At 40.4% G+C, this 13,606-nt stretch overlaps 1 protein-coding gene across 4 annotated transcripts in view; it reads left to right on the plus strand.

Moving 5' to 3' along the window:
- Positions 1-13,606, plus strand: part of esrp1 (epithelial splicing regulatory protein 1) — a 39,389-nt gene that overhangs the window by 287 nt on the left and 25,496 nt on the right. For all 4 annotated transcript variants that reach the window (XM_007887918.2, XM_007887919.2, XM_007887920.2 and 1 more), the window contains exons 2-10: positions 146-274; positions 1,734-1,847; positions 2,535-2,649; positions 4,167-4,265; positions 4,340-4,394; positions 5,905-6,015; positions 9,356-9,488; positions 10,192-10,234; positions 11,361-11,662. In XM_007887918.2, coding sequence (XP_007886109.1) covers positions 146-274; positions 1,734-1,847; positions 2,535-2,649; positions 4,167-4,265; positions 4,340-4,394; positions 5,905-6,015; positions 9,356-9,488; positions 10,192-10,234; positions 11,361-11,662 — 1,101 coding nt within the window. The remainder of the gene's footprint in view (positions 1-145; positions 275-1,733; positions 1,848-2,534; positions 2,650-4,166; positions 4,266-4,339; positions 4,395-5,904; positions 6,016-9,355; positions 9,489-10,191; positions 10,235-11,360; positions 11,663-13,606) is intronic.

Raw genomic sequence — 13,606 nt, forward strand, 5'->3', positions numbered from 1 at the left:
GGGATCGCTTAATTTTTTTAATCCTTAAAAAAANTTATTATCGAACGCATAAGTGAAATTTCCACTTCGAAACTTTTTTTGTTCTCGGTTGGGTGTCTGTGTGTGTCTGTGTCTGTGTGTGTCTGTGTGTGTGTGTGTGTTACAGGTGGGGAAAGTGCATGAAGTGTTTATCAAACCGAATAACTTGGAACTAACAGAGCAATGCACCGAAGAAACTGGGATCACGATGGAAAACCTGACTGCAGCAGAACCCTTAGAGGAAGTGCTCCAACAGGTGAATATACCCCGAGCAGTAAAGGCTGACTTTATTAGGTTTGTGTCTTGGGAGGTGAAATCTGACCTGATGGGAGTCTGTAACTCTGCATTAGATAGTAACCCCCTCACTCCCTCCCCCCCCCCCCCCCCCCTCCTCCCCACTCCCCCTTACCAAGGAGTTACTTGAGAATTCTTTGTTGGATCAACGCACTCCCGAAAAGTTCCCAAAACTTTGAAAAGTTCCTGGTGTGGAGTTGCAACTTTCCTTTGTCGGGAAAGATTTCGGGTCGACCACAAAGATTCTGCCGACAAAGCACCAGCATCACTGAGATAACCCACAGTACACAGCTCCAGAGCTGCGAGGGTGTGTGTTCGAGTCTAACCTCTGTAAGGATAATTCACCATTAATCTGGTGTTACAAAATTGAACGTGTCGGACCGAGTGCAGAATTCATTTATAACCTCTAAAAATATCGTGCAATTTTGCAATTCAATTCACCCAATGGCCTTGTTTTGCTCTTTGAAAAAGTGCTGAGGATATTGCACCAAAACAACCTGAAATGTCCCATCACATTGAGTAAACATCATACGGCAATTGGCTGTGAAAAGGGACTTTGCGTATGTTATTTTGTACGATGAAACCGAGTTAAGTAATGTAAAGAAAGTGTTGGTTGAGGTTGTAGACCGACGCCCCCGAAAGATTATAATCTAAAGGCAGATATCTGTGTGTGTGTGTGTGTGTGTGTGTGTGATTGTTGGGGTTGGTGCAGTTTGGGGTCGATCTCCCATTCCCCAACAGAAAGCCAATGTCGGGAGGGTCTGAATGCAATAAGCTCAGGATTTACACTGACCTGAGTCCCTCCACCACAGCTGGAGCGGTGCAGTCAGTCAGTCAGTGCTACTAACATCACAACAAGTCCTTGTGGAGGCCTGAAGCAATCCGCCTGTACACAGCCTGTGGGTGACTGTACCTGTGCAGTCCGCCCTCTGCAGCCTGTGGTTAGGGTGAGGGCTAACTCGCTGTTACCTTACACTGCGAACGTTTTAAGAGTTAGAGGCAAAACGCCGGCTGGAGCTGTGAGATTCCCCGACGGACGTACGTCACAGAGATCACTCGGGGCCGCAGTGTTATCGGGATGTTAAATGTTGCTGAAGAGAAGCAAAACGTTTGTGGAGCTCACCTTTCCCGGCGAGGAAGCGCTCAGAGTGAATGTCACCTCTCTGGGTGCAATGCTGAAACCAGAAGCCCTTTTTTGCCCTTCGGTGAACACATTAAAAGATCATTTCGTTTTCATTGCTGGAAGAACGATGCACTGGGATTCGGGTTAGTTTCTTGTGGGGAGGAGGGAACGTGCCTTGCACTGAGGGGGGTGGTGTGGGAGGGGGGTCTGTGCGAGCACAGTATTTAATTGTCCATTAAAGTGATTGGAAGGTATTTGGTTCTGATTAGAAATTGTTCTCACACACACACACACGCAGTTTAATCGATCTCTGAGCAATGAGCTGAACATTGGAGTGGACACATCATTCTGTCTCTGTACATTTGGGCAACTGCACATCCGCCAAGTGCTTCATCCCGAAGCCTGTAACAAGGTATGTACTGTGGTGGTGGGTGGGTGGGGTTGGGGGGGGGGGGTTAATGAAGCCTATTGATTTTGTGGTAATATCAAATGCAGTAAATTCTCTGAGCTCAGCTTAAAAAAAAGTATCATTTAAATAATTTTTTAAATCATTTAAATAATTTCTTTGTGGTCGGGTGGGGGGTGGTTACTGTTTTGTGGGAAAAAAAGTGTATTTTGAGCGTTTAAATTAATGTTATAAGTTACATATACCGTCAATTCACTTTACAGTATATTCTGTGAAGCGCTTTGAGAAGTCTCGATGATGTGATAAGGTGCTATATCAAATGTTTATTATTATTATTATTATATTGCAACGATCTAGTTATGACGACCTTCACATAGTTATGTGTTGGTTTCTTTCAGGGTGGTGGGGCGGCAATATATACAAAAAATACTACTGCTTAGCAAAAAATGGGGTGGGCAGGCAACTTCTCCCCCTTGGTGATAGGCCTGTAAATGATTGTAAACAGAATGAAAAAAAATTGCTCACCCCTCCCAAGAGCTCACGGAAGAGTTACTCTTCCTTCTCGCCCCTCGTGGGCACCAGTGCATATTTGCTTCTGTTTTCCTTGTGGATGTTGTGTTAAGAGATTATTGTTGCAAACGATATGCAAACGACTAACTATTGATGGTTTCCATTTGGTTCTTCCTCTGACAGAATGTCACGCTACCTGAATGCTTCTATTCCTTTTTTGATCTACGAAAAGAGCTGAAGAAATGCTGCCCAGGTTCCCCTGATCTGCACAAACTCGATCTCAGTGACATTTCAAAACGTATCCTTTTGGGGAAAAAATACTTAATTTTGGTTCCTCCCTATTCCCCCTCAATGTTTTTGATCTAGTTTTTTTGTTTTTTACACCACACTGACGGGAGTACCTGAGTTGATTAAATCAATGCAGAGTGTGGGTTCATCAGTGCCACATGAGGGTTAAAACAATACGATAAGAGTCAAATGAATGTAACCTTTGGTGAAAGGCTTCTGAGCATACGATTACTACTGATCACCTCTGGTAACTGCTTGTCACTATTGTCTTAAAGGTGCAAATCCATGGAAAAAGTTTGAGCAAAAGTTTTGTTTTAGATTGTATTTTACCTCCAATTTCCTCTTCCTAACCTGAAGAATTTGGTTCATTTTTTCTTCTCTTTGGTTACTGTTCAATAGGAATTGGGCCCCCTCCACAACCTCGGCCATTATTCATAGGTGAGTCTTGACTGTGAGTGTTGGCAGGCTCTTTGACTGGTGACACATCATAGTTCAGCGTGATGCTGAGTCTGTAGATAGCAAACGGGAGCCCTGGTTGATTTTACTCTCAATTAGTCTGAGGAGCCAAAGCTGAATGTACTATTGCCCTGGCTGAGATCACCTTACTCAGTACAGACTGGGATTCAAACTGCAACCTGCTGGTCTATACGCTGAACTGCAGCACCAGTGGCTTTACTCAGTCAGTCATTGAGAGAGAGCTGAGCAGATCTGTTTTGGATTTGTTTTCAAACACAATACAGTACAATGAGATAAGTTGTACTGACCTCATATTTATATTGATAAATTGTATTGACTTAATACTGTACGCTGACCTTTACAGTAATAGGTACTTCAAATAAAGACGTCCAGCCAGCTTTTCTCATTTACGATTATTATTTTTAAACTTTATTTCTCAAAGACAATTTGTACTATGGATTCTAGGAACTAGGGACCAGGAGAGGGCTGGTCAGCCCATTGAACCCCACCAATTATCATCTTTTTATCTCCTTTTCTCCATATGCCTTAACACCATTATTTTCAAGTATCTTATCTATTTATCTACATTGAAACATCCCAATTATTTCTGCCTGCATGGCCTTTTGAGACAGTGTTTTCCACATTTTCGCAGCATTCTGTGTCAAGAAATGTTTTCTGATCTGACTACGAGCCTTCTAGTATGAAAGCAATTATTAATGTTCTTGCGTTTTTAGAGTCACTCTTATGATATTGTCATCTTTTTAGCATCTAGTGTCTTTTGGGAGAAGACAAGCAGCTGCTTGTTCAGGTTGATGTTAACAATCTCATGGTACTATTTGAAAGAAAAGGGAGTTTGGCTGGTATCCTGGCCAACAATCTTCCAAATAAAAACAAATTCTTATTAACTTCATGGCTATTGTGGGACATTGCTGTATGGAAACTGGCTGCTGCATTTGCCTGCAAATATACAGTCATTACACATTATAGAAAAACTCGATGGACTAATATGAGACATTTTGTGCTGCATCAAATGCAAGGATTATTATCAATTTCCTTGATGAGATTCTGCAGATTTGAACCTTGAAGACAACGCAGAAAACAACAGATTTGGTGTTTCAGATATTACAGCAACAAGCAACGTTATATTAGCAATTATTTCCGAACCTTACAGTAAGTAGAATCCTTCCAATATATGTTTATGTTTGCTTTCATGTGAATGAGCTGATTTTGTTATTTCTATTCAGATCACAGGTTCACAGATCCAGAAAGAATAAATCACAAATTTGAAACTGGGACCTGGTAAGTGTTTAGTGTTTATAATCCAAGACTTGTACAACAGGATTTGTGAGGTACAAAGTTTAGATACATTCAATGATGATGTCAAGGGATGGAGGAGGAGAAACAGCACCGCATTCACTGTTAAGTTTTTTGTCGTATTGACTGTATTATCAAACAAAGCAATGACTAAAAGTAAGAGTTGGGGGATATTTTAACATGATAAAACACTATAAAAATGTTCTTTTCAACAATGCTTCCTGTGGGATGCAAGTTGATGGAGTGGGGATTGTTGTGGAGTAGTCTCTGAGACAAATAAAGTGGCAGAACTGTGAGCAAATAGGAAGCATAAAAGGTAATAAAGAGTCAATTTGAATGCATTTTACAAAGATTTCTGACACAAACAGTATACAAATTTTTTTGAGGTTTATGTGTGAAGCCATATTATTGGTAATTAAAGTCATGCAGATGTACAATATTAAATTATTATAAGCACTCTTAAGACGCTATTCTATGTGAAGGGTGCTATATACATGCAAGTTGTTGTTGTTTTAGTAAATACAAGTAATTATTGGATTTGGTAATAAAATCAAAGCCAGAATTGTTGGCATAGAGCAAATAAAAAAGGCATACTTCATCTACATGGACACCCTATGTGTTTTTAGTATGTTTACGGGGATAAACTGTAACATGGGCCGTATATGTAACAATTAGGTGCAAGCAGGTGAGTTCATTGTGAAATACTGAGAGGGGGGAAGAAATGAGTATAGTGTAATTGGTGATGACAGAGGGGTTCCCAGGGAGTTGCTCTCTATTTGTCAATAAACCTATTGACCATCAAAATATCCCATTATAGCACAGCACCAAGGTCAATAAACTCACTGGCAAACAAACACAAAATAACCATTGTCGTCAAAACATTACATCCTCTTTCCAACTTTTCAAAATCCGTGAGTTTGGCAGCAAGGACCTATTTACTCAGCCCTTTGGCTAATCTCTGTTCAAGTTTGATCAAAATAGCTCTTTCACTGCTACCATCATCACCACCGGCACCCATTCTTCTTAAGGATTTTGTTACTTATTTTTTAAGAAAACAGTGTTTTTCTGTTATGATAGTGATTTTTTTTGTTCAGCCTTGTGTCTGACACATGTAGAAACCCATCACCAGGCTGAAGAGTATCCAAACCAAACTGAGGGTTACACATATATTTGCTACCACACACAGAAGGAGAGCTATTTATTGTGGATGACATTCCTATTGGGTTTTAGGATAGTGTGGCTACGAGTGTTGCTTTTATCAAGGAAGTCTAATTTTGATCATTCTTATACTAAGAAATCTCATTGAAATTGCTATTGAGCACTCTGCTCCAGAAGTAGATCATACACCTGTGAGACAGCATGGTGCACTAATGTTAGCTTGAAAGAGTCCCCATTCTGGAAACTCGGCTTCCGTATGAAGAAATACCACAAATTAAATCCCAATAAATTTTGTGCAGAAACATTTTGTCACTTCCTTGTTTTTTCTAACCAACAGCAGCAAAATGGAGATCATTGATGATAACACAATAGTCCGAGCTAGGGGCTTACCCTGGCAATCATCCGACCAAGATGTTGCAAGATTCTTCAGGGGCCTCAACATAGCCAAGTTAGTATTTAACTCAAGATGCAAGAGTTGATTGTGTTACAGTGATATATCTTTCAAGACAACTGTAGTCATTGTTAAAACAAAAATTATTATCGAATATTAGTTACTTCCTCCCTTATCTATAATTTTCTTACATTTTATCATGAAGGCATTGACTTACATTGGATCAACAAGTGCTGGTCTACCTCCAGTATTGTACCCAAAGTTCAGGTACTTTGTATGTGAGCCTAGACAACAAGTATTTGCAGACTTTTTAGTTGTGAGTGAGTGTGTGTGGACAGGTGGGTAGAAGTAGTCATCACACTTGAGTCCAATCCTGTGTTTAACCAATACTCACAGATGCACTTTGTAGGAAATAGTCACAATTACCCTCTTGTCTGGTGGCACTGTAGCCCCCATTCGAACTCAGATAATTCAATACAAATCGGGGATTGAAGCTATTATCATCCATGTCTATGGTTCATCTTTGAGACTAAGTAGTCTGAAAATTTGGTAAACTTTACAGGGAGAGTTATGTATTGCTCGTCTCCTCTACCTTGATGAAGTGTGACAAGCACATGGCTTTGTGTCTTCTCACTAGCCATTGCTCAAGTGTGCCTTTCAGTGGCCAGGGCAACATCTTGTTTAATTATTTCCTTCCTCCTGGGGAGTGCTGGTCTCTAAAATGAGGAATACTCTTGTCCGCATGTCACTCTCACTCTCGTTAGACCTTCTCATTACTCCAAATATGCCACATGAACAGGTCAATCATTGTAGATCTATTGTATAGATTTCTCCATTACAACACCTCATAAATCATACCTCAATGCCTCTTAGTTCTTTTCAAAATGCAAGTAAAGAAAATATAATTTTTGGGGTGGTCAGCCAGGTGTCTCACACATGCAGAAGAGTTATCCAAACTAAACTGAGTTCCATGCAAAAGGTAAAGTAACTGTCTTAGGAACTGAATTACTCGACTGCCACAGATAGCTGGCTCGATTCTGATATTCCATTGCCAAACATGTTTCCTTGGAGCCAGTTTAGCTACAAGGAAACCCCGTTTACATGTCGTCCACACCACCCCACAAAGGAGAATAGTCACAAGAAAATAGGAACATGTTTAGAAAAAAAGGAAGGCCTTATTCTTGTACATCACAACTTAGATGAGATGGATCCTGGATGAGAGCCAACTTTCTACAGCTGAATGTCAGCAAGACTGAGGCCCTCCTGATTGGCTCGTGCCAGCTCCTCCACACCTCAGGCACTGGCAGCATCAGAATCCACGGATGCACACTCCACCTCACCGAGTCAGTCAGGAACCTGGGCGTTTTGTTCGATCTTCAACTGTCCTTTCTCCCCCATATACATGCTATGACCCGTTCTGCCTTGCCCCACCTCCACAACATTGCCCAACTCCACCACTGCCTCACCCCTCAGGCCGCCGAAACCCTCATACGTGCATTCGTCACCTCAAAGCTCAACTACGGAAACTCCCTCCTTTTTCGGCCTTCCCAACTCTTCCCTCCACAAGCTGCAGATCATCCAGAACTCTGCAGCTCTTGCTGTCTCCCGCACCAGGCTCCGTGACCCCATCATTCCCACGCTTGCCTGGTTCCACTGGCTCCCCATCTCTCAGAATATAGAATCCAAAATCCTCATCCTCACTTTCAAGGCCCTCCATGGCCTTGCCCCCTCCTATCTCTCTGATCTGCTAACCCCCTATCGACCTGTCCGCTCCCTCCATTCAGCAGGCTGCTGCCTGCTCCATGTCTCTCGCCCGACCCGCCCTACCATCGGCAGCCAAGCTTTCAGCCTCTCTGCCCCCAATCTTTGGAACTCCATTCCACAATCCCTTCGCTTTGCTCCCTCCTTTGCCTCCTTCAAGGCACAACTCAAAACCCTCCTTTTCGACCATGTCTTCAGTCACCCTCCTATTTCTCTGCCTTCCCTCATCCCAACCCTACACGCCCACCCTCAGATCTCCGACTGTTCAGCACATTGGGATGTCCTTCTGACTTGAAAGGTGCTTTACAAATGTAATTTTGTTGTTGTTGTTCTTGGCTTGCATAATAATACACTTTTCTGTAACTCACAATCAGATTACTAGAGACAATATTAATGATCCCATTCATAAAATTAATATTGATTCCCTGGACTCAACAACAAGACAACAACAACAAGATTCAATTTATAAAGCTTTCATACGATAACACAAACAAGACTGTGGCACAAGGCCATGTAAAATTATTTTACAAGATATACTGAACTATATAATTATTGTAAATAATACCTCATTGATTTTATACTAGTCTAGCCCCAAGGTTCAGAAGACAAAAATAAACTACTTGAATTTCATTCTTATAGTTTGTAATGTCAACGGAACCTTTAAATGGATTATTACCTTGTTATTTATAGAGGCGCAGGGGGAAGACATAAATGGTCTGATTCAATTTTAAAACAATATTTTTGTGGAAACCCATAGCTGGTTAGCGCACTTGCCTCGGAAGCGAGTTTGATTCCCGGGTGAGGCAAAACCTTTGTGCCTTGAAGGAGGAAAAGGAGGGAGCAAGACGAAGGGATTGTGGAATGGAGTTCCAAAGAGTGGGGGCAAAGAGGCTGAAAGCTTGGCCGCCGATGATAGGGCGGGTCGGGGGGAAAACAGGAGCACACCTCTGTTTACCTAGCAGTAAGTTGGAACCCAGCTGTTAGTTGATTGGCAGATCGTTTGCCGTGGGTAATAATCCCTCTAAAAAAAATTCACTCAATCCATGACTGTTTGTGGGACACTGCTGTATGCAATTGACTGCCAGATTTCGCCCCCAAAATACACAGTCAAATCATTAGGTTTGAATTTGTAAAATTCAGTGTATTCTGTGAAGCACTTTGAGGCATTTCAATGACTTGATAATGCGCTGTATCAAATGCAAGCATTATTATATTGTAAATACAGTTAGGGGCATCTTACCTATTTGGGCATTGGCATGCAAGGTTATTAGAAGCAAATGGGAAGAATCTCATCCCCAGTGGCATGTCTATTCCACATGTCTCACTGGGGACTATATGGACTATATATGACTATATGGACTATGTATATATATACATAGTCCAGTGCCCTGAACTATGCATTGGATCACTGATTCCACCACAAATTGTTGAATCACTTTCACTCTTCTTTTGCTGGCTTGTCACCTTAGAGCCAACTCAACTCACCATTTACCTCATTTACCTCGTCGCTCCCACAAACTTCTTCTCACTATCAGCTGTGACCTCTTCAACCTTCCTGGTCTGTAAACGCCAAAAAGAGTTTAAAAAGAGTGTTTGTGTAAAATCCCATTAATGTTTGTGCTTTTCACTTCCTCAGGGGTGGTGCTGCTCTGTGCCTAAATTCACAAGGAAGGCGGAATGGGGAAGCACTTGTTAGATTTGTTAATGAAGAACACAGAGACCTCGCACTACAACGACACAAACATCATATGGGGAACCGATATATTGAGGTATGGTACAGTTCACTTCTCAATTCTAGGCTTGCAGTTTCTCTAAATGTTTTCAGTGATGTTTATCAATATCATAGATTGCAAAGGTCTCAATGAACCGAAAACTCAATTTAAAATTTATAAATTCAATATTAAGTTGGAAGATTTCTGCACTTTTCCATGCATTAAGCTTGGAATAGCACAGATTGATGCAGGTTCAGATTTCAGACTTTACATCCAATAAGTTTCCAATCTTGCCCAGGATGTTAGAGTGAGGGAGGAAGAGAACGGAACTGAGAGTCACCTGAGGTACATGTTTGCAGATGAGCAACAACAGAAGCATGTATGGGTTATATTTTCCTTGTGAGTGCTGTAGGTCATCTTCCTGACGTGAAAGACGCTATAAGAGAAAATTGTATTGTTTTTGATGGCATTGTCAAAGTGAAGGATGGGGACCTTAGGAGGGTTAGAAAAGAGAACGCTGCAATGGGATAAAAAAATACACCTGCAAAAATAATTTAACAGTCTCCAGCAGTTCAATAGTTAAGCAGAACACACAAAACACTACTACTAATAATAATCCTTGCAGTTGATAAAGTGCCTTATCACGACTTTGAGACGTCTCAAAGCACTTCACAGAATATACTGTAAAGTGAATTGACTATATTTTGTGGGCAAAACGCGGCAGCCAATAATATTCTCATTGTAATAAACTCTTACGCAGGTATACAAAGCAACTGGGGAAGATTTTCTAAAAATTGCAGGAGGTAAGGTTGATGTTGATTTATACAGTTCAATATTATGGACATTTCTCTGTACTCCAATAAAGCAAAATAGCTTTTCGCTGTATAATTGTTTGCAAACTAAAATATGTGAGGTTATTACGTAGTGGGGAAGGACTTGGTAACTAGCAATGTAAAGATAAAGCAACACATTGCGTAATATGTGATAGTGCTTGCATACATAACTTCAACATATAATAGAAGGGGAAGCCTAACCATGTTTAAGCAAAGACGTTAATGGAGTTTGAATAGGCAATGCTCGTTAGAATTCTGAATTCAGCTAAGTTTCATTGAGCAGATATCCACTAGAAAAATACTTATGCATAATTTACATGCTTACACAGCTTCTATGCTTCTGCATAGAAATTAATTAAAGAATTCTTTATAAAAAAAACATGGTTCTTTACTCGGACCTAAACCTTCTAAAGTATTGTTCCTTATGATTTGATAATCCTTGCATTTCATATAGCACTTTGTCACCTTGTCGAAATGTCTCAACGCATGTCATAAGATTTACTGAAGAGTTAGTGACTGTGTATTTTGTGGGCGAACATGGCAGCTAATTTTTTCCACAGCAATATCCAATAAACAGCCATAAAGTGAATGAGCAATTTTATGTGGAGGACTGTTGACTAGGGCATTGGAAGAAGAAACTACCTTCTCTTTTCGAGTGGTGTTATGAATTCTTTAATGACCACCTCAATAGGCAGAAGGGATCTCGGTTTAACATCTCACCCCAAAGACGCCACTTCAAACACTTCTCAGGCAATGCATTGGAGTGTCAGTCTAGAGTGTATGAACTCAAAAAATCTCTTGGGTTCTTCAATGGAATCAATTTGCACCAACTATATTTATACTGCTGCCAGGGTAGCCTTGAGCATGATCGTCTCACCTTAAACCCACTTTATATTGTGGTTATACCAAATTAACTGGAAAATTCCTATATAAACTGAGCATAAGAATTCAGTTGAAAACTATTGTCTGCTGACCGACTAATCAATCGGTTGATTGTAATTCACCATCTATTAATATAATGTATCTCTAACACAATATAACAATGTTTTCTTGGTTTCTATGCTACAAACTCATATTGTAATATTTGTCTCTGCAGGCACCTCCAATGAAGTAGCTCATTTCTTATCCAAGGAGAATCAAGTTATTGTTCGCATGCGCGGCCTTCCATTCACAGCCACCACTGAGGAAGTCTTGACATTCTTTGGCCCAAAATGCCCAGTAACAGGTGGAAAAGAGGGAATCTTATTTGTCAAGTATCCTGATGGGAGGCCGACTGGTGATGCCTTTGTATCATTTGCCTGTGAAGAGTATGCACAAAATGCACTCAAGAAACACAAGGATATGCTGGGAAAGCGCTACATTGAACTGTTCAGGAGCACAGCAGCTGAGGTGCAGCAGGTTAGTAGTAATCGAGTTTCTAGTCAACAATTCACATTACAGATTGGAAATTTAAAATGAAAATGCCTGAACAGTCACTAAAACATCACCTTGCTATTGCTAACTATTTTATCAATTAAGCCAGTGTGGCTTAACATGGTCCAATAACTCAGATAGCCCCTGAGAAACTTACAAGTCCAAGTCCATGGCTGGAAACCCCTGTCTTGGGTTGGTGATTTTTGTCAGTTGTCAGATGGTGGGCTGTGGAATAATGAGTTGGTCCATCTTATGGGAGGAAAAATTGGCAAAGGCTAACTTATTCCATTTTGACATTTTTCTTAAAATCCTCTTGCTTTTCCTTCTTTTGCTGCATTCCATAAGAAAGGATTTAGTGAACAGAAGAAAGGCCATTGGCATTGCTTCCATGTCTCTTTGTAAGTATGTTGGCCACACCTAGGAACGATGCTCTATATTGTAATCTTGCTGATGTTTTACGGAGTATAAGGATCACTTCCTTGGAATTGTTTGCTGTGGATTTACTTCTAGCTGTTCACATTGTTATTTTCCTTTGCAATTGTTGCCCAATAGTGTGAGGTATCGTTTAAGGTTTGGTCGACCATTACACCCAGATTTTTTCTTGACACCCTATTTAATATGTATCTTTCATCCTGTAATTGTATATGCTACAAACTGAATGCATTACTTGATATTTCTCAATATTAAGTGTAATTTATTATGAATCTGCCCAGCAGCTATATGTCTGCAGCTTCCTAAATTTGATCTTTCCTTTGAACAGCCCACTTTCTCACAGATCTTAATATCATATATGAGTTTAGACATTGAGCTTTTATAACTTTTAGTTTTTTTTATGTCTTCCTTTCTCTCTCTCTTCCATTCTTAAAGGCAATAAATCATGCTGGTGAGTCGTTCCATTGCTGTCAACCACCTTCAAGTTTCAGCAAAATGGTCATTCTTAATGTATGAGGTCCAGCCATTTGTGTTCGGACACTTTTTGACTATGGACACATCATAGCCTATGCCTGTGGATCAGATGCCTTGTCAGCTATCAGCATCAGAAGCCCTGGCTTACTTTTCCCTCCCTAGTTCAGGAATACTGAAACAAATTCAGAGTTTCTCAAATGCTTTGTTCACACAATTGCTCCTAACCTCTAAGACGAGTATAACTGTACTGACAATTCTAGTCCCTTATAGTATTTTTTATGCACATCTCAAATGGTTTTCATTTATTGTGCTGTTCTTGTTAATGTCCGTGCAAGATTTTGTGAAAATAGTATTTTCTCAAATGCGGTTTGTCAAATGTACAGAAATAAATGAAAACCATTTGAGATCTGCATCTGTTTACATTTCCTTTATTTTTCATATGATTAAGTGTTTTTAGGAAAACATTGCTCTGCGGCTACCAGATTTGATGCTTGGTGGCCGCACACTAGGGCCATCAACAAAATGTGTTTGAGAATCACTGCACTAATTGTAGTGTCCTTAATTGTTAGCCCGGCTGAGATCAGCTACCGTAGCACAGACCAGGGATTGAACCACAAATCTTCCTGTCTGTACAACACAGTTCCACAATGGACAATGCTTAAGCCAATGAAGCATGAAACAGATCTGCTACAGGCTCCACTGTGTAATTTGCAAAAACTGTATATTACCACGTGAGCATTATGTGCCATGTGTACAGAGAGAATAACAGGTGCCCTTAATTGTATAATTATCGAGCAATCCTTATGATTTACATAATTAAGGGCATTTGTAATTTCCTCTGTACACGTATATACACATGATGCACATATGGCACACATAATAATAATAATAATCCTTGCATTTGATATAACGCTTTTCACGTCGGGAGGACGTCCCAAAGCACTTCACAGAACACTGTAAAGTGAATTGACTGTATATTTGTGGACGAACGCGGCAGCCAATTGCACACAGCAATGTCCCACA

The sequence above is a fragment of the Callorhinchus milii genome, unplaced genomic scaffold (genome assembly GCF_018977255.1).
Source record: "Callorhinchus milii isolate IMCB2004 unplaced genomic scaffold, IMCB_Cmil_1.0 Scaffold2, whole genome shotgun sequence".
NCBI lineage: Eukaryota > Metazoa > Chordata > Chondrichthyes > Chimaeriformes > Callorhinchidae > Callorhinchus > Callorhinchus milii.